Source organism: Lipophrys pholis, assembly GCF_963383615.2.
Source record: "Lipophrys pholis genome assembly, chromosome: 14".
Lineage (NCBI taxonomy): Eukaryota > Metazoa > Chordata > Actinopteri > Blenniiformes > Blenniidae > Lipophrys > Lipophrys pholis.
The window spans coordinates 10732241-10754089 of record NC_137633.1 but is presented as its reverse complement, the minus strand read 5'-3'; the positions used below and the strand labels follow the sequence as shown (position 1 = coordinate 10754089).

The 21849-nt window shown below is 41.1% G+C and overlaps 3 protein-coding genes across 5 annotated transcripts in view; 1 reads left to right on the top strand and 2 right to left on the bottom strand.

Moving 5' to 3' along the window:
- Positions 1–937, bottom strand: part of luzp1 (leucine zipper protein 1) — a 47942-nt gene extending 47005 nt beyond the window's left edge. Inside the window, exon 1 of the mRNA XM_080480096.1 lies at positions 601–937. The gene's annotated coding sequence lies outside the window, so the exon portion shown is untranslated. The remainder of the gene's footprint in view (positions 1–600) is intronic.
- An 8953-nt stretch (positions 938–9890) lies between these two features.
- ptafr (platelet-activating factor receptor) lies at positions 9891–15901 on the top strand. Its single transcript, XM_080479535.1, has 3 exons — positions 9891–9975; positions 11575–11611; positions 13435–15901. Exons 2-3 carry the CDS (start codon positions 11609–11611, stop codon positions 14635–14637), a joined length of 1206 nt encoding a protein of 401 aa, XP_080335661.1. The 5' UTR covers positions 9891–9975; positions 11575–11608; the 3' UTR covers positions 14638–15901.
- Positions 15477–18528, bottom strand: LOC308119501 (uncharacterized protein). Of its 3 annotated transcripts, none has more exons than XM_080479538.1 (6): positions 18086–18528; positions 17920–17991; positions 16896–17165; positions 16083–16214; positions 15947–15974; positions 15477–15852 (listed from the first exon to the last, which is right to left on the bottom strand). In XM_080479538.1, the coding sequence occupies exons 1-6, from the start codon at positions 18132–18134 to the stop codon at positions 15726–15728; spliced, it is 678 nt and encodes a 225-aa protein (XP_080335664.1). In that variant the 5' UTR covers positions 18135–18528; the 3' UTR covers positions 15477–15725. The 3 variants fall into 3 exon arrangements, with proteins under 3 accessions (XP_080335664.1, XP_080335663.1, XP_080335662.1); XM_080479537.1 differs by having other exon boundaries at positions 16896–17183; positions 18086–18262; XM_080479536.1 differs by having other exon boundaries at positions 15477–15871; positions 18086–18262.
- Between the last annotated feature and the right edge of the window lie 3321 nt (positions 18529–21849).

Here is a 21849-nt window from a genome sequence, read left to right as displayed (position 1 = left end):
TTGTTTAAATATACCATACATTCCCCACTGATCGAAAACTGAGGAAACCCAAAAGGAGGCAAGGTACATTTGGAAGCAGATGAAGGGAAAGAGAAGGTCCCTGCCATCCAGTGTCCAAACCACTGTACGCCGGGGGGCATGTACAGGCCAGACACACTTCGATTTGTGTATGTTTTTCCACTCGATTTCCCCGAACAACAGCTCGATAAGCGGCAGTTTGTATGAAAAACACTGACGCGACGTTGAGCGCAAACATGTAGCAATTGTGGTGCCAAATGCGTAAAACCTTCTCAAAACGCAGCGACGTGCTTTACTAAAGTGGGATATAAATGTATGGAGAGACATTTCAACCAGCTGGGGCTTCGGATGCTTCTTTCTGGCTAAAAATCGAGCAGGAGGAGAAGGAGAAGGACAACGACGAGGACGAGGAGCAGCAGCAGCAGCAGCAGCAGGAGGAGGAGGAGGAGGAGTGAAAAACTTGCCGCAGTTCAGACTTCTGCAGTCCCGACTCAGGAAGCCGGTGTCTAAATCCCTAAATAGTGTTTTATTTCGCCTCTAAACCCACACGCACACATACAAAATGAGTAGAGTTAGGTTTACCTCATTGGCTCCAGTGGAGGGTCAAGAAAAGAAAAAAAAACAAAGCGCAACGGTAAATCCACAACTTCAGCCGGAGCTGCGCTCACGCGGACGGTAGGACGCGCTGCCGCCGGGACAAGTTCATCCACATATTCTCAGACAAGACCAGAGAGCTGGAGGCGGCAGGAGGGGATGGAGGTGGTGGGGTGGGGGGGTTGGGGGGGGGGGGGATAGCTTTTTCTGCGGTGCCCCTTCTTTTTTTCTACCGGTCGCTTTCGTCGCTCCTTTTCCTCTCGGATATCCCCCTCCCTGGTCCGCGTGAGATCAAACCATCACATTCCAGCGCGTCCTTAACAATGAAAAAAGGTGGGTTTTCCTTTTTCTTTCGCCGGAGGACCCACCCCCTTTTGGGATGACTCTGCCCGGTCTGACCGCAAAGAGAACGCCCTTCCCGGCTGCGAGGTCCCGCCTCTCCTCGGCCACACAACAGCAGCAGCGACTCCGCCAGTCTGACCGGCGAGGAGCAGCGCAAACAGCGCAAACAGCGCAAAGAGCGCAACATCAACTGCAAGGAAACGCAGGGCTCCCTTAGTCCCATGTGAAGTTACATAAAAATACTCAAGTATTCAATTCTAGCCAAATTAGTTGCATTTCAAGAGAATTCCATTCTCGTAGGTTTATTTCAATATGTATGTTTAAAACGTGTTTCTCCAACGCGCAGTAAACAGAAGTAAAGTGAAAGTACAAAAACTCAATGCATCTACCTTTTAACTGCATTTAATTGCTTTCTCAATGGCAAGCCATTCATTTCAATTTAAATGCCTGAAATATTTCAGGTCATAGCACAATTCAACAAATAAAACCTACCAGAATCACATCATGGCAATTCACAAAGCACATTATGAAAACAAAATAGATATGAAAAAATAACATACTTATAAACAGTACTAAAAAGTACTAAAATAATCCAAATTAATGACAGTAATTTCAGTATCTGTAATTGAATACTATTACTCTTTATGCATTTATAAGTAGTGAATGTGTGAATTGCACTTGCGTAACTGTAAAATGACTAAAAATACTTGTTAAAGTACCCCAAAATACTTCCTATTGAACGCAATATGTAGATGTGAAAATTAAAAAATTTGAGCCTCAATAAAACTTTTAGATTATTTAGATTTTACTTCATTACAAGAAAGACTATTGTTATTATAACAAATACTTAGTTGTATTCTAAAACATTCCCTAAGGTATTAGTTAGTAATTTACTTTTAACTACTTTGTGTTGCGTGGACAGTAGGATGCCTTTTCTCTGTTACGGATATGCAGATGTAATTATTTGAATATCACATCAACATGGTTGCAGCTTATGATTATCATGATATGAAATGTACTCAAGTAAAATTTTATTTCATTAATACAAGAATTTGTAACTTTTTACTTTCACCACTGTCATATATTAACTGCGTGAACCCTCAGAGAACTATAAAAACTCTATTTTAGCAGTACTGTTTATATAAAAACAACAGACAAACAAACATTGATACATGAAATATACTAAAGCACCACTATAAGACCAGTAAAACATGTAAGAGAAAATGTATTCAAAGCACATCAGTGATACATATGATTTTTATCTCTGTGTACTTTTTTTTATGTAAGTAATTTGTCAAGTACATACAAATCCAACCCTGCAAATTCAACGTCAAAAACGTTCAGCATATAGCTAAAACTCACACCATGATTATAGTTATGCAACAGTTTAATGTTTAATTTAAGGGAAGCAACACGGGAAGAAAAACATTCCACCTGTAATAAATACTTACTGGCTACTTTAATATGGTACGATCACACAACCTAACATGACCCCGTGCCGCAGGTCTGCTGTTCAGGTCTTCTTTGAGATTATGGCCTCGGTTTTCATTTAAATAACACTATTCAGGTTGTCTTTGAAGTGACGTTGAGTCGAAGTGTAAATGTGTTGAATTTCTATTCAAAACATGAGGAACCTTTCTCAGTATGATACTGACCACCTTCACTCAAACTACAAACACATCTTTGTGATTGTGCGTCTAATGAAGTAGGATTAGATTAAATGTGACAAACGGATCAAACAGCATCAGTTTGTCTCGATTTGATTAAAAAGATCATTCATAAGATAATGATGACGTGTTTAAGGTCAATCACAGCTTGTATATTTTTATGTCACTGCTTAGTTATTTCAACAAGAAAGATTTCCAGGTTATTTTTTGGTGTGTTTTTCTCTCTCTGGGTAATTTGCTTTGGCCTTTCAGAAGAGTGAGTACATTGACGCCACAGTCACTTCTGCTCAGTTGTCAGTTGTCTGCTCTGCGACGGAGGATCAGTGTCAGTCAGTTTCTGGGTCGACCAGCGGCTTGAGCCAGGCTTGCGCCAAATCATCCCCTTCCCCTGAGTCCGAACTCGGCGCAGCAGCTCAGACACCGTGACCTCCAAAACAGGAACAAGAACGAGGTTGTGCCACCATAAAGGACAACCTCCCTGCTACCTCTGTACCTGGGCGTGTATTCTCCTTTCAGCCGTGATGCCGGTGAGCGTGTGTATAAGCACTACAGTCATTTAGCATAATAACTGGAACAGAGGTGCATTGTTGACTTTGTTATTGCAGGGTGATTACAGTGGGGCAGTAAATTCCTCGCTCGGTGTTCATTGTCCTTTACTGACGTAACAGTGGAAATTATTTTACTGACATGATAATGTCTCCCTGACTCGTGAACACGGTAAGCAGCCATGTGAAGATGACAAACAGACGCAAGATGAAGAGAGTCTCAGGTTTTCTATTTGAAGAGTTCACATTAAGTCTCATGGATGACTTTCTTTACTACTCTCGAGCACGGGAGAATAGAAACCCATCCGTCACTTTACGACTTCTATATTGTTCAAAACAATATCCACACCTCCTGGTTGCAATTTTAAAGTACGAACACCAGCGTAAGAGAGATGGTAAAAATACGACTCATGTTTGTTTTTGACCGTAGTTGTTTGTACGTATTCTCTCCGTCAGGGCTTCTGTTTGTACACACGCCTCTTCTCAAAATGGTCATACCGTTCTAATGGGATCACTTGACATAATGGGCTTGGCGAGGCACAAATAATGTTGTCACTCTCTCAAGGTGGGGAAAGATACCAAAGATACCAAGTAATCAAAGAGCAATGAGAAGCTCCTGCATGCCAAAGGCATGCCCAGACACCTGAATGCCACGGCGGCCAAGCCAAGCACAGGTGTGTGTGTGTGTGTGTGTGTGTGTGTGTGTGTGTGTGTGTGTGTGTGTGTGTGTGTGTGTGTGTGTGTGTGTGTGTGTGTGTGTGTGTGTGTGTGTGTGTGTGTGTGTGTGTGCGGGTTGTGTTCAAGTGGCGATACACGTGTGTCTTTTACACACGTTTCTTCAAGGACAAAGGAACAGTGTAAGAGGAAGAGAGAGAGAATACAAACTTTCCCTGCAGTTTCCAGAGCTACTGGTCTGCTTTACACATTAAAACAACCCTCGACCTATAAAAAAAAAAAAAAAAAAGCAAACCACCAAAAATCCATCAGAGCAATAGAAACAAGGAGATGACATATAAGCAAAGGCAGGCACGGAAAATGCCTCTTTTTATATGAATGCGTATCGGCCATGTTTCATCCATCCTGAGAGGTTCGGAGAGGTTTGGCACGTGCACAGACAAGTTTCTGTCATTTTTGGAATTTGCCTTAATACATCAAATGATTAAAAAGGCGAATGCATTACACAGGCCGCAACCTAATGCACGGGGACTGGGTTGCAAGGGAATGTAATCTCCTGCTCTGCATAGTGTTGCGCACACGGACAAGCTGGTTCAGGAAGAGCAGGTTTCTGGCCAACATCCTTCCTAATTACAAACATCCTTCACAAAAAACATCAGCTTGTTTGTTCCCGTAAGAAGATGTGGATGCAGCAACAGTTCGAAGCCGAATCATCCAATAAAAGCTGCCTTTCGGGAGGAGGCCAACATGGTTGGACTCGCTGCATTCTTATTTATCTTATCCAGAGTGACCCGCAAAGGCTGCGACATCAGATAATCTCTAATAATCCTGCCTGGATCACCGAAATTACAAGCGGCCAATAGTACAGAGTACAAGGTTTAGGGCAATATTCACCTGACAACATAGATTTGAAAACAAAGTCAGTATGTAAGGAATAAAATGGAACCAAAGTCGGATGATTTTTCTGCCACAATATGGCTTATGCCGGTGGTATCCTACTTTATGCCCTTTTTACAGTGGGGATAAGGATTAAAGTGCTTAATTCACTGCCCTCTCAGAGTGGGTTATGGCCAGTATTTAAACAGATGTAACCCTGACGGATCAAAATGTGGGGCAGCTTGTCATAAAAGGAAACATGCACTTATCCAGCGCCATCAAACACACGCTAAAGGACATTTTTAAAAGACAACCCCCACCTTTGGGTAATATTCAGTTGAGTCAATGTTACTCTACTTCCAGCAGTTTTTATGGTTTTATTTTTATTATTTTTTTTTTTAATTTGGAAATACGCAGGATTTCTCATGAGACAGAGAGAGAGAGAGCTCAAAATCCTTTGATACATATTAAAAAAGCCTGGTCTTACTGTCAGGTTCTATATCATCTTGAAGTACAGATGCCTCGGCCTGTCTAGTTCACCCTCCCATGGCCCTCTCTTTCTCACTGCGGGGGACATTCCTCAATCCTCAGCCTCTGGCATGCAGTAAATCTGCCTGGGACGGAGAGAGAGAGAGAGAGAGAGAGAGAGAGAGAGAGAGAGAGAGAGAGACACACCTATATTTTCATGCCAAAAGACCTCCTCTGCCAGGCAGGAAGGACATGAACCAATCTATCAATTTTCACCTTCATATTTTCTTCTTCATATTTCTTGACGCGCCTTTTCCTCTAGACTCTTCCCATAGAAAATATCTGGTGTAACATAGTCTGCCGGCATCTGCCAGAGGTTCACGGTCAAGCTGAGGTGGAAGAACAACTGTGAAAAGGTGTTAATGGGACGAGAAGAGCTCCTCACAGGCAGCTCCCTCGCTTCCTGCATCCCTGCATGACTCTGACTTGTGATTATATCACTCTTCCAGGTGATCTGTAGCTACCTCGTAAAAACCCCGAAACTCTTTGAGCTCCTTGGCAGCATTCCCTAGTCCCCACACACCTGGACTAAAAGTACAACTGATTTTTATGAGGAAGGATACCCTGACTTGACCTGTGCAGAACATCAGCAGTCACCAGCATCAATCTGTTTCTTTTTTTTTTTTTAATCCAGAGCAAAATCCAGAGGAAGTAGAAACTTTTATCAAAGAATAAGTTAGTTGTATTATTTCCCCCGGGGCGCTTGGGAAGTCTATCAAAATCAGTACATCACAAAAGAAGATCAAAAGACAAGATCCTTCCACTCCTCCATCCATCTTCTACATTACTTCATCCGACTTACAGTCGCAGTGTATTGAAGCGCATTCCAGGAGACTATGGGTGAAGGCAGACGGAGAAAGAGTCAAACATACACACTTTCAGGCTATTTAAGGTCACCAATTAACTTCACATGCATGTTTTTGTACTGGAGGGGTAAACTAGGGGTACTCAGATTATGCAAACCGAGTGACATCAAAAAGAGAACGCTTCAAAACTAAAGTTGAGATTTTGATTCAAAGTACAGGACTTAAAAAGATGTAATTAATATGTGATTTAATTTAGGGCGTACTCTCAAGGTGTATATGTTTTCCAACATTTTAAGGCGTTTTGTTTCCTGATTTTCATGTATTGTGCTGCACAAAATGAGTTTAAATCAAAATACTTTACTTGTAACTTGTGTTTGTTCAGCTTTATATTTTTCCATCCAGTCGCCGGTTATTTTAGTTTAGAATTAAGGCCGGAAACCTTGAGAAACATTAGCATTATTCCATCCACAAGAGAATATGGAAGGCAACAGTAGGAGCACACCACTGCTGCACCAGCGCAGTGATCTGTATCTGGATTTACCACATGTTTTTAGCACAATGGGAGAAAACTGGAGCACCATGGGAAAATCTACAAAAACAACAACAAAGGGCAATCGTATAAACGCCACATGAAAAAGTCTCCCATACTGGTATTTTGGCAATTTCTCACACTGAGCTAGAAGGGCGAACCTCAATACCGCTGTGCAGGCTAAAAACATAATTTACATTTACCTTTGTGAAGCAGTAACACAATGCAGAATGAAAACAATAATTAAGAGTAAACGGAATGGCAGAGACAAGACATATGAAAAAAGATGGACAACAAAAATGTCGGCTATGAAATGTGATGACACTTGAAGAAATAATAACTACCTAGATGTGTAAGTAAAGGAGTTGCCCCATACCTGGGCTTATCTCAAGGGACCGTTTCAAGTTATTGACACAAACAACAAATGTTGACCTGAGAAGGATCTGTGCTTTTTTCTTTTGTCTAATTCTAAACTTAACAATGGAAGCATATTTTCTGAATTATGGAAAGCTCACGTTGATTCACACTCAGATTAACACACACGTGCAGTCGTCATTAATCCCACCTTGCATGTCTCTAGACCGTGGAAGAAGCAGCCCCCCCCACCCCCATGAGGATGCCCACATGGGCAGCATACAAGCTCCACACAGAAAAGCTGGTCTTCGAGGGCCGCAGTCCTGCACGGTTTCTATGTGTCCTCACATCGAGACAGCTGACAGCAATTATTGGCTCCTTATCAAGCTTTCTGCAGAGCCTCATCATGACACCTCAGGTGTGTTTGAGCAGGGAGACGTGGAAAACATGCAGGACTGCGGCCCTCGAGGACCAGGAATGCCCACCCCTGATTTAGACTGCATTCAAAAACATCTCGGTACCACATTTAACCACATTTCCCATAAAATGCCCTTTATTTTATGACCAGGACAAATCTCTGTGACTTACGGTGGAATCTTTCTGAATCTCCACCCAAACCTTGGGCAACAAGTTGCATGTGAAAAGATTTTGGTTGTTTTTTACAGTGCGAGCCTGAATACCCAGTGGCAATGGCACATCATGTCTGGCTCTGGCAGCCTCACAAGGGCACAACCACCAAAAAAGCTCTGCTGTCTTGTTCCACTTGCCAAGCCATAATAACAGCAATAAGGTTGAGGAGGCTCGTTAACCTTAATCTGGGAATTATACTGTGGCACCAGGGAGAGGGGGACGTGTTGCGTTGTGTGGTGGTACATAGGGGCTTGAATTCAGCGTTCACCACAGAGGGAGGCTGCTGCTGCTTTGAACTACACACAGAGTAAGAGTATTGGTTCGTGCAATGCAAGCAGTGACGTCTGGAGCCTCTGCTCAGACACGAATCTGCTAAATCCTTTTATAGAGGACACTGCTGTTTTATATTGCTCTCTACTTCCCTCGTGTGGTTAAAACCCAACATTGCTTACCCGAGTTTCCTGATTTGTCTGTTTTTGTTTCTTTTCTTGGGATTTCTTCATTATTTTTCATATTTTCAATACGCCTAGTTTCCAAAAGCACATACAACCTCCACCATGCTTTAAAGAGTTACTTTGGTTTAATCCATCCATGTAACATTAACTTGCAATAGAGCTTTTTTCTCATCATATCATTCAGTGAAAAAGTTTCTTGATACAAGATTTCCTTTTCTCAAGGAGTTCTTGAAGGAGTGCTTTGCTCTTTTACTTGAATATATTTTATACAGTGTTATAAGTCGCTTTTTTATACAGTGAACATGTACATTATAAACTTCAGTGAGAAAATAACCAGGAAGTTCAAAAGTGAGGTAGTAGTTTGTGCGTGTGTGTGTGTGTGTGTGTGTGTGTGTGTGTGTGTGTGTGTGTGTGTGTGTGTGTGTGTGTGTGTGTGTGTGTGTGTGTGTGTGTGTGTGTGTGTGTTGCCATGTGGTTTATTAAAGTGATTCAACTTTAGTTGCAAATAGAGAAACTATATTACTGGATGTCCTGTAAAGACTAATTTTCTTCCACCGGGTATAAAATGTACACACACACACCTGCTGAGCAGTGTTACGGTGTACATATACTGTACATAAGAAACAATGAAGGTGGGCTAATGACAGTGAATTAAACATCAATCAAATCTGTTTTTATGCAAGCCGGTTAACTTCCATCATCCTGACGAATAGTTCCGATCATGACCCACTGATGAGTCAGAAAACCCGTTTAATTAGATACCTGACCACCTGTGAATCTGTCACTGATTTTAATTGGTCTACCGTGTGGGAGTTAACCACGAAAAGCGAGCAACTGCCTACAGAGTTGAAGGAATTTTGCTCTTAATTTTGTGGCAAATTGAAGTTGGTGTTGAGTCAAGTTTAACCTTGCGGGGGATTTGATGTGTTCTTAATGATCAGAAGCGAGGAAAGTCTCAGCATAAGGCTCTATATGGACACATGGGAAGCAAAGGGGATTTACATTAAACTTCTAGGTGGGATCATTGAAAAAGAAAGCTAAAAAATAGAGAATGAATTGTTAAAAAGAAAAAAGGCAACCCAAGGTAAAGGAACAGATCGGGTCCAGTAGGAAAAGATAGATGGATGACTCTGGTTTGAATTATAGTTTGTCTGCAGTTTCATGTTTCCTGCTTATTTCCATGTGTCCCCTCTCTCCCTGGATTGTTGCCGTCTGACTCTCCTTGTCTCCCCACTCCCCGTGTGTGTGTGTGTGTGTGTGTGTGTGTGTGCGCGTGTGTGTGTGTGTGTGTGTGTGTGTGTGTGTGTGTGTGTGTGTGTGTGTGTGTGTGTCCCAACTCCTGTTGAGGCTTGTCTCTGTTCCTTATCAGTGTCCGTCCTCTGTCTTCTTTTCATTTCGCATTTGAAGAAGTCTTCTGCTTTGAGTTTCACAATCACTTATGGTGTCTGATCCCTTTCAACCTCCTTCCTTTCTTTTATAAAAAACAACAACAAAAAAAACCCCATAAAACACCAGCTGACCAATACATGTAGAGTAAAGGCGGTAGATAAGCCACATATTTAGGCTAATTTACTGGTAAACACTCGTATTTTAAGAGCTTAGAGTTTAAAATCCCTGATTTTATGAACGTTGTCTCCATTTGGTGTCAGTTACAGACTCATAAGAGACCACAGAAAGCAAAAGAAATGCCAAGATTGTGAAAAACTGGGCGTCTCCTTTTGATTAGACTTGACTGACACAAAGATGAGAAATTTTGAGGAAGTGTCTTACAACATGCAGGAGTTTCCTGAAAACACTATGAGAAGTTCACTCCACCCCCCCCACCCCCACCTCCATCTTGAACGCTGAACTCCTCCATCTGTCTTACACCCACACACCCACCCACACACCCTGACTTGGAGGACAGTAGAATGTGTCGGCATCCAGAAGGACTTTTGACGGGACTTTATCAGTCTGGTAAATGTATATGCTGCATGTATTTTAATGTTTCTTCTTCTTCTTTTCCTCCTTCTTCTTGCTCTGGGGTTCTTAAAGTGGAGGATGAACTCCTCTTGCAGCTCTTCAACAGTTCTGCCCTGACCAGGATTAGCCTTTGAAACGATGACGACAACACAAATAAAATAAAAGCCTAAATAAAGCTCATAAAGATGCATACATAGTTTTGTTATATTTACAGAAAACTGCAGCTTATGCTGAATTTGTGAAGTTTCATAAATACAGTTTTTAATACAGCTGGACAATTTGATAAGGCTTTAGTGTTTCAGCTGTTTTACCTTTATAGCCATTTAATTTAGCAGTTTTAACAGTTTTGACTGAACATTTAAATATTTTTTATTGGTTCATTGTAAAGATTTGTATAGATGGTTCACCTTTTAAGTAACTTTTAGCAATTATTTTTAACTGTAATATTACTCATGTCTTTATTATGTCATCTAAATAGTTTTATAATTACTATGACTGTTTTTATTGTTTCTGGTCTTTTCTTTCTTCCCTCTTTTGATTGAGCTATTTTGCCTTTTATTATATATATATATATATATTTTTTTTCATTTAGCACTTTTAAGTCCAATTGAGCCCCAAATTTCACCGGTTGCTTTTCCCCCTCTACAGGAGGCTTTAAGAATCACTCTACTAACAATTATTAAAAAACAGTAATGACTGATAAAGGTTTTTTAATCAATCGATGGGTTTTGAGATAATTCAACAGTGTAGTTGAATACAACAACCTAAATCCTGATTTCCACCATCAATTAAATATATTTTACAGATTTGTTTTTTGTGTCAATAAATAAAAAAAAGAAAAGAAAAGAAATCCGACTTAAAAACACAATTTTACCATTTAGAATTTACTGATTATCTATACAACCAATAATTACAATCTATGTACCCTTCATGAAGGCTGTTTACTGTATAAACTATTTTAATAATCCAAAAAATTCACGACACTAAATGTATTTGTATCATCGTCTATTTGTCACTTATACAGATATATGATGAAGCCACTTTAAAGAAAATAGTCAATTCCATGCATGTTTAATTTACAACAATGTCATTGTCTTCATTGTTTATTCATTGTTCCGCCAGTTGGTAACTTCTACCTTATATTATCTTTTCTTTTTATGTCGTGACGGTAAATGGAGGGAAATACATGAATAGAGGGGAACAAAGTTGTGATAGGTGTTATTCCTTCATTAAGTCTTATAACAGCATGAACGTTCAAGCGTTTGGCCTCATCATCTCGTCTTCCTAGTCGGAAGTGCATTCATCTTTAAAAAAAAAAGAAAAGAAAAAAAAGACGATATAAAAAAATGTGCTTGAACACAAAGCACTCACAGGGAATCGGCAGTATGCAGTATATTGTATAATCAATCTTTAAGGATGAATAAGGCCTGTTGATGATTTCAGAATAAGAAACAGAAGTGAAATATGTGGGACTTTTTTCGGTTTTACACCACTTCGCAAGAGTTTTGATTGCATAACTTTCATGTATTCCTATATCTTTATTCTGACTTTAAAGTGTTCATTTGACATTCATTTCTCTATGTGTCCTGACAGACTAACAGGTTTCAACACGTCTAAAGAAAGAAATATGGTAAGCCCTGCTTTAGCTTCTTGTTCTTCTTGTTCCTTTTTTTTTTTTTCTTTTTTTCCCATCGTGCTTTTTCTCTCATGTCTGGAATGTGTCCTTATCTGGTTGGTACACATCCACAGAGAAACCACCACAGCTAAACCTTTTGGCGCCGGTGGAAGTGTTTAACACTATTAAAATGCAGATTTTGTGGTTTCTTTCCTGCCGGGTGCAGGACTCCCAGCTTTAGTGATTTGCATGTTGAACAAACAGGTTTATTTACAGTAAGGTTTATTCTCTTAGTATAATTCATTGCACTATATGAATTACATTTTCCCATTTTGATCCGACTCTGCAGTCAAGGTGATATCTGAAGTGTGCAGATACTTTAATTTAGGATTACTATCTAATGCCGGGGTTCTGAAGTGTGTGCGGGTATGCTTTTTGCATGAATCTGAGACTTTCAAATGTTTGTTTTTTTCCCCCCTATGATAAGATAATATAAGATTATTGTTAACTGCTGTTGGGATCTATGAGAAACAGAAACCACAGCTCTACTTTTGTCAGCAAGATTCATTTTTAGAAGTTTGCTTCACTTCTGTGGCGTGGAATTAAACCTTGTTTTACTATTAATAATCTCTATTTGTGAAGACATCCAGGGTGTATGAGCAAGGGCTGAAGTTTGACGTGTGATAATGCACCGGGCAGACACCACTTTACAGGCCTCCGACAGAAGAGGATGTGACTGATGTGCTCAGGAGCCATGAAAGGAAGGGACATAGACCAAAGTCAACAGTATGCGTTAACAATGTCAACATCAGATTTAAAAGCTGATAAGCGAAGGTGCATCGGTGTGTAATATACTCTCATATATTGTCAGGAGGAGTGTGATACTATGCAATTATATTCAAGCAGTGAAGAACCTTTTTGCGTCATCGACTGCAAATGAGACAAAGTTTTGCATTGAACGCTGTAAAATGGCCCAATGATAACGCTCAGTGTGTCAAGGACGGCGTAAAGGGTTCAGGAGGTATTCAAGAAAAACAACAAGAATAGAATAAACGAGAGTTCCTCGGTTGGTTCAATGAAAGGACTAACGTCAAACTATTCAAAGCGGCCAGAACAAAATGAAGAAGAGGGAAGACTAAAAAGGGAAGAACACAGATGAGAAGATATAAAGATAAGAAGAAAAGGAACTTGTTAAACACAGTGTATTTTTCTTCTGTAAACACGTTAGCAGGAGTGACAGGGTGGATATCCAATGCATAGAGACACGTTTTAGACCGTATGAGTGAAGGTTTAATTAGCAGATTGACACCAAAAAAAATATCACAGAAACTGATAAAATGAAATGTCATTAAAACTTATTGGATTTGAAAATTAAAAGTCAAAATCAAATAAAAACCAACACTAACGTTAAATCCAAAGCCAATTGTTGAAGAACAATAGTTTGATTTATCTCTAAAAGGGTAAAGCATGGAACAATAATTAAGTGAAAGAAAATGAGCTTTATTGTGGTGGTTAGCGCTCTCACCTCTCGCCATGAAGACCCTGACTTGCTTTAGAAGCTTGGAGCGCTACTTCTCCATAGAAACGTTTGTTGGGACGATTGGTGGTCCTCAATGTGTGAACGTCCGTCTCTTTGTGTTTGGCATGTAATTGACCGGGATTGGCTCAAGGGCTGGATTTATTGATTGATTGATTAACTGATTGACACTTGGCTTATAGATCCCAACAGAGAAATGCAGAGAAAAGTTCCTTTCTAACCTGATTGTCCTCATCTTGATCAGAAGCATGGTTCATGTGCTGGTTCTCACACTGACTTCAAAATAATTTGTGTTTCACAGTCAGAAATGCTGGCAGCAACTGAACAGGCTGATGTGATGGCGACGCCCCGTCTGACCCCCCCATCAGCTGACAACTCAACCTTCCTGGACTCTGAGTTTCGCTACGTGCTCTTCCCCGTGGTTTACAGCATCATCTTCGTCCTCGGGGTCTTTGCCAACCTCTACGTACTCTTCATCCTGCGCTGCCTCCGTGATGCCAAGGCCATGGGTGAAATCCGCATCTACATGATCAACCTGACCATCGCCGATCTCCTCTTTGTCAGCGCCCTGCCCTTTTGGATTGGCTATTATAGTCGCCATGGGAACTGGATCTTCGGTGACTTCATGTGCAGGCTGACAGGATCGTTCTTTTTCATCAACACCTATGGCACCATCCTCTTCCTCGCAGCCATCAGCATCAACCGGTACTGGGCTGTCACTCGGCCCCTGGACATGGCCTCCTCGGACCACCGGCGTCGTGGGATCATCGTGTGCGTCGTCATCTGGTTATTCACCCTGGCGATGTCCGTTCCTCATCTGGCCTCTCCAGGGACCCACACCGACAGCACAACTATAGACAACGTCACCCGCTGCTTTGAGGGCTACCAGGATGAAAACAATTTTAAGAAGAGAATAGTGGCAATCACTCACTTTTTGATAATCGGCATGTTTTTTGTGGTATTTTTCCTTGTGGTGGTGTGCAATTTCCTCATCGCACGGGCTTTACTCGCTCAAAGTCCTCCGCAGTTGGGACTTCAGTCCGCATCGACTTTATCAAGAAAATCCACCCGGACCATGTCCACGTCCGTGAAGAAACCCAGAGGGGTTAAAAGGAGGGCTTTACAGATGTTGTTGGCAGTGGTTGGTGTGTTTGTTCTGTGCTTCCTGCCTCACCACGTACTCCAAGGCTTCTGGACCCTGGCGGTGCTGCGGATCACGGAGGGATGGGGCCACGTAGACTGGGACCCGGACACCCGTCAGGCACTCAACGACGCGCATCAGATCACCCTGGTTCTCATGGGCCTGAACTGCATTTTGGATCCAGTGGTTTATTTTTTCGCCACACGGAGGTTTAGGAGGTTCATCGTGGTGCACCTGAAAAAGCTGTCAAAGGGGGAGGGATGCTCGCAGACAGTGACCTCGCAGCTCTCCATGGACAGCAGGGTTCAGAGCCAGAAATTTCAGAACGAGCAGCCCAAAGAAGATGGAGACGAAGATTTGTAAAAGGTGGAAATTGCACAGATCGTACGGGTGCGTCTCTCGGTGACGCATGCAAGCATTTACCACACCTTTGAAACAGTATGCTGTTAAAGTGTTGGTGGCTTCACACGATCAGAATCATCTGCTGAGTCAACCAAAGATGCGGTTTCACGCATGCAGTCTTGATATCTAAAGTGTGGCAGCTGCATCAGACCTAAACCATGTCCTGTGTGAAGCACAAAGTGGAAAGCAGAAGCTTTGCAAGCAGAAGCCCAAAAAAACTAAACAATAACGACTCTGAAAAAAATTAAAGGTCTGACAAGGTTAAGCAATTTAGACTTCCACACAAAATGTTGTGCCTTGCCACAATCAGGAGGTCCACATATCTATTCAGACAAGTTATCCCTCTCTTTTAGGTTTAAGGTAGTAAAATACACGCGCTCAGACTTCAAATGCTTGATATTGCACCAGTAAAGTATGTGGTAATAAGATTGCTATCTCTCTTCTAAGGAAGTACTTTTTTTTTGGGGGGGGGGGGAGTTATATCCGGTACTGTGACACCAGGGAACAGAAGTAATAATGCTTAGCTATGTTTGCCCCTCTGGCATCCGATATTGCGACACTGCATCTGTGTCTCATGGTGAAAATCCTGTGATTCACCGATTCGCAAAGAAAACCAAAGCTTATAATCGTTCTGCTATTAGCTGCAGGTGTATTACACAGTTCTTTGTATTTATTGAGAGTTTATTCTTGTAGCAAAAATCGATTTATGATGTATATTTTTTATTTAGTAAAACCAGCTTTTTTTTTGTTGTGTGTGTTTTCTTTTTATTGCAAAAGAAAACAACCTTTTTTTTTTTTTTCAAATGCACAAAGCTTCCTTTATTAATGTTCAAATGAGAGCTAAAACAAACACAAAGCCTGTTATCGAAGAGGAGAATGGGCGCGTATACAATTTCAGGACATTAACACACTTTAACAAACTTTACATGTCAGAGCACACGAGTTAAACGTAAAAGGCGTCACCTAACGTTACTGGGAAACAAATTGCTCTTTTTACGCCAATCGCCCACTTTCTCATTGCACATCTCCTCCTTCAGTCGTGTCGTCGTTCACGACAGACTCGAGTACAAGTTGTCCTGAGCCATGCGGTTGGGATCCAGGTCGCTGTAGGCCGCGTTGGTGTTTGTATAATTCATGTACACGTCTGTCTCGCTTTCCATCTCGGGCAAACCTCCCCTGGTGTTGCAGAGAAATACTGTCAATTAATGAATCAAGTTCAAACATTAAGAAACATTTGAAGAACGTGTGTCATTTTTCGGTCTGTTCTCACTTTGTTGCCATTCCAGGTCCAGGGAAACCTTGAAAAAACAAGAAACAAAAAAACCAAAAAAAAAAAAAACCCAAACAGAAGAAGTCAAAGTAAATCAGTGAACGTTTTGCTCAAAGTGCTCGGTCAGGCTTCCAACCTTTGACTGCAGCACCGGAGGTGGTCTCCTTGTGGTGAAATCTTTGCCAGAACATCCAGAAGAGAATAACGAGGGTGATGATGAAGGTCACAAGGGAGATGATGAAGGCTGCTATTCCAAATTTCTCCCCCGCTGAACAGCACAGAAACCAGCGGAAGGTTAAAAGTCACGTTACAACGCAATGATACATCATCAAAAAAAAGGAGATTTTAGTTCAATGATTAAGATATTCACATTAGTGGACGAGTCAGACCATTTGTTGGATGATTTAATCTCTGAATCAAAGTGTCAATGTCACTTTTGGTGGGGATCACAGATTTGGATTACACAAAACTGAAACAACAATAACATGTTACTTGGTAGAGTGACTCATGCGTTACTGTATATTTGTCTTTCTTTTGATTGGAAAAAAAAATGCATAGAAGATGGGCAGAATGGATTAACCAGTCATTGATAAATCGTGTTATTAGCTGTCGTGTAGAATTTGGCAAGAAGAAGCAGAAACAAAGCAGCTGAGATTCACATGTAGACAGCAGCAGACTGCTCTAATAAAGGGAAGGTAATGTTTATTTAGGGACAATCAAATATGTCTATGGCACCGTGGTGGGATGACGATTTTGGCAAACACTGAAGCAGCTCTGCAACTGTCTCCAAGTAAAAACTACCAAAGCAAGTTAAGTCATTTTAACTGTGTCATTATTTAGTAATAGTATAAAATTACTAGTTTGTTACTGCCAAAAATCTGGGCGATAATGTTACAGGATTCTCTTTTTGCCATGTAGAAGTGCAGTAATATCAAGACAGAAGACCAACCTGTTGTTTGCATGGAGATGATATAGACTGTGTGGTTCCTGCTGTCTCTCTGGACAAGATGGCTCCCCCCCGAGCACAAGTACTTCCCACTTTGCTCCGGCTCAGTGAGGATCAAGTCGGAACAGTTCATGCCAACTTCATGCCAGGAATTATTACGCAGGCGTTTCCAAGAGCAGGTGGTGAACTGTGTCCGGCAGTGGAGACTGACAGTTTGCCCCGCCGCCACCGGGTAGTCTGGTGTGGCCTCCAGATGCAAATCAGGGATCCACGCTGTGGAGGAGGGACAGACTGAGGGGTGGGTGATGAATGAAGACACAACTGTGATTGTGAACATATCTATTTAAGAATCAAACAAATCCGATAGTGGTTTTCAACATAACCACAAGAGAGCTTCAGGGTGGATTTGGGGTGACGCCTTTTCCCAGCCCAGATTTTTTTCTTTTAATTTTTTTAAAAACAAAAATTAAAAAGAACTGAAAGATAAACCTACAATTCTATCTAATTCAAACACACATTTTTTAGAAATGATTTTACCCTAGGTGTGGTGGAGACTATTTAAAATAATGAAATGCACATGCAAAACTATGAACACAACAGTTACTACAGTGGCAGACAATGTATGAAGACCTACAAAATATTTCAAATGAAATGAATCAAATCGTCCTGTAACCGTCACCAATAAGACAGAAATAGCTTCATTTGCTCCGTGCACAGAGTTGTATAATAATATTTCTTAACCACCAAGATCTTGTAATGTGAACAAAACCAACAGGCTCTAAAATGCTCTGCGATGGGACTCCTACAAACATTTCTTTGAGATAGCACCATGTATACAAGATCATCTTTTCACTGTTTCAGCTCTATTTAGTTCGAAATAAGTCTGGATGTTGACAAATCACACGTGTATAAAACGGATCAGTTATTCTGTTCAAACCAGGACGTGCAGTTCAGGTGATCCATCATAAAGAGCCACTAGATGACTTTTTAAAGGAGAAAAAAAAAATAAATCCACATTTTGTATTACCTGCTGTTGTCATGCTTTTTGTAGCTGTAGTTATTGGAAGAATGGTGATCCTGGGCACGGCCGTGGGTTTAACTGCAAAAACAATAGTAAGTACAAATGAAGCTCAGCCGTGAATCGGGCACCGACATTTTTCGATCTTTTATAAAACACACAAGTCTTTTCTTACCTGGGTCCTCACAGAGAAGGAGAATGAGAATAAAACAAAGCGCCACCATGTTTCAACTAAAATATGTGCAGCCACTTCAGTCTAACAGGTACAAAGGTGAACCACTGGAAAATGTGCACGCTGAGGTGAGAATGGGAACTATGAGACTGTGGCAGGGGAAGTTTCAAGTTCAGTTTTTGCAGGTAATTAACAAAAGCACTGTGCAAAAAAAACAACAACAACAAAAAATAAAACAAAACCATTCAATCACTCTTTGGTCAGAGAATTATTATTATTATTTAAATTTTTTTTACCAAAACAATCCAAATCCACTGAGAATTAGACCCAGTCTCACCTTGAATGGAATCATTTAAAGACTGTTAATCAAACCATCACCTGCAGCTAAAAAAACAGTACATCAGACTCTTCAGAGCCGACAGGCAAGTCGATCAGCCTCTCAACACGCCTGGTTTTAAACTTCTCCTCTCAGACAGTGGTCACCTGCAGGCGCACACTGTGATGACAGCTCAGATTGTTGCTGTTGGACAGTTTGACACCAGACGTCTCACCTGAGGCAAACACTCACTGCTGGGGCAGGTCAGGAGGGGCAAGCAAAGGGACCTGTTATATTCCGGCGTGAAGCACTGACACCTAATGCAAATATTTCTTGTGCAAATGACACAAACATGCAAAACACCAGTGTATGATTGTCCAGTTTCCCCTCCAGAAACATTCATTTGAGTTTGACTGGTGACACGAAATTACTCAAAAGCATGAAAATGAGCATGTGCAGTCGCCTCACTCTCTATGTGTTTGCATTGTTTTGAATTGAAATTGAAATATCATAGTGACAACCAACCCCACAAAAATGGGGGTGGTTGTCACAATTCCTAATGGTGAATTTGACATTCCACATCTTCAAAATGGAATAACCTCACAGAACATGTTCATTCAATTTGCAAACGATACTCCCATCACGAAGACAAATGAAATCAATTCGTCTTCATTCATTCATTCATTTTCTTCTGCTTATCCGTTTCCGGGTCACGGGGGTGACAGTCTGAGCACCGTCATCCAGATCACAATGCACCATTTAAGAACCTTCCTGCAGGTGGTGAGCCCACAGTTTTTAACTACCGTAATTGAAATGAAAGTAAACCGTGTGACCGTTTCCAGTGAACAAGGGGAAATTGGAAGTAAGCCCACAATGTCATTGAAAGGTAATCACAAAAATAAACACCATCTTATATTTAGTGTAATAAGCTGTGAATTTAGGCAACAGTGTGCAAACTGTAAAAAAACAGTATAGTGTTTACCGTAAATGGAAAATAACTAAGAAATATACTGTATTTCACTATGATAGTAATAAGCTGTGAAGTCATTATAGTGAGTGTGAAGCATCACAACACTGTATGATGCATGTAAATATCAATCTAATGCCTATAATTTCCTTTTATTTGTATCTGATATCTTTGAAATGTGTTTAAGATGGTGGATTTTTGTGACACGCTTTTTAGTGATACCCACAAATTAGGGTCTCGTTCCATTTGTACCAAACACACTGTGCCTGTGCACAGGATGAGCATGATAGGATGATTTTGTTATTTCTGTCTAAGACTAAAGGATGTGGTTTCTCTTGCTCAATAAACTGTTGCTAAAACAAAACCGCTGCTTTTATTCCTTTCATGGCAAACACACTTGTTGTTGCTGTGGAGTGTTTGCATGTTTTGCCCAGACCCCGCTGCGATTTCTCTGGTTGTTTTGACTTTCTCCCCACAGTCTTAAAAAACATGCCTCTAAAGTTAGTTTGCAACAGTGATTCTGCAACAGTTATTTGTTTGTGTTGGCTCGGCGATGACTTGGTGACGGTTTTACACAAGTTATTACCCAACAAGCAGGATAGCAGAAAGTAAAGTGCAAAACAACTTAATAAATCACCACAAAACGAGGAATAACATGGGGCGAGTAAAAAACTGGTTTATCGATAGATGTGCTAAATGCCTTTCTTTTTCAGGCTGTCAATCATTAATCGAAGACGGGTTGATTGGCATTTTCTAATTTCCTATTGGCACTCAACTGTCATTTATAATACATTCTGCATTATTTTTAATATTAAGGAAGTGACTGTAGCATTAATAACGATCGGCACAATAGACAACTGCAATCCAACAACAACAGGAAGGATGTTTGTATTTGACCTTTGGGTGAGTCCTCCTTAAATTATACAAATCCAATTCCCGCGAACAGAAACGTTTAATACTTTTCACGTTGACAGGACAATTTAAGAAGAAGTGATAGAAAGTGCGAGCGATGACGTGATGTTTTTGAGATGATGCGACAATAGTGGAGAAGAAGTGACTGTAGCCCTTGGGTGTTTTTTCAGGAATTGTGCTTCTCCCTTGTGTTTTTGTGTGATCAGTCTTGTTGCTGATGTCTTCTCTACCGTTTCCTTTTCCTTTGCAGTAAAAGTTGTAACGTATGACAGAGTTTCTCCCTGTGCCCTTTGGCCATCTGTGACTTCCTCTTAATGAAGCTCTGCACACCGGAGGGGACAGAGGAACCACCGTCTCTCTGAGAGAAAGATAAATTGAGATACTGTCTAATTATCTGTTCGTGTGTGTGTGTGTGTGTGTGCGCCTGTGCGTGTGCGTGTGCGTGTGCGTGTGTGTGTGTGTGTGTGTGTGTGTGTGTGTGTGTGTGCGCCTGTGCGTGTGCGTGTGCGTGTGCGTGTGTGTGTGTGTGTGTGTGTGTGTGTGTGTGTGTGTGTGTGTGTGTGTGTGTGCGTGTGTGTGTGTGTGTCTTTTACCCCGAGCCATTATTCTTCATTATTCTTCTATTATTCATCACTCATTCATTATTCTGCCTGTACTGCCTGCTTGAGTCATGCCTGTTGGTTCTTGCAGACAGACACCGCTGTGGCCTTCCAGACGGTTAACCCATTAAAATAATAGAGTGATGTTTGTTTGCCGTGTGCTTCCAGAGCAAACAGGTGCAGCATCGGCTCATTTGTAAAAATGTACAGTATTGACAGCCTCTTTTAAAATTCAAGCATATTGATCTCTAGGTGGCAGCATCGGCACAGGAGTCGAGGATGCTGGTTTGCATGAGCAAAAACATGAAAGCACAAACGTTTGAGGAAGAAGAGTAAAGCAATCCAATCCAGCTTCAATTAAATTCAATATAAATCCTCACAGGGTAATTTAAAAGGCGGCAAATCAAATGGATCATTTACAGAGAGTTTGCTCGCCATCAACTAAACCATGATCAATGCGTGTTTGGGTCAACTGGTAAAATCCATGGCAATAGGGGTCATCACACAGTTTTCAACCAGTCGACAGTTTTACCCCGGAAATATAGGTTTTCCTTCACGTCTTTGTGGAATAATAGACACCAACACAGGCACGACAGGTAAGTTAAGCGTTCGGGAGCTCGCCTGGTGAGGGTGCAGAGATTTCGCCTTGACTGGATCATGTGTTGTTGTGTGTGTTGTATAGTTAAATCTTACAATACCACAAGCAGTTTCTTTTAAATGCACAATGCCCCAAAGCACAATCTTCATTTGTACCTGATATCTTAATGAGCCATTTTTGTCCACTACAAGAAAACCCACAATTGTCCAATAAAAACATAATTATTGTTGTTAAGTCCACTGTAGCTACAAATGGGAACTTAGAGACCGAGAGTAAATAGGTCCCCGTGTGCATGTTGCTTCCTGCTGCCTGTGTATTTAAGATGCAGTAGATGTTTAATCTCACATGAGACATGATGTTTCTTGAGGTCCCACA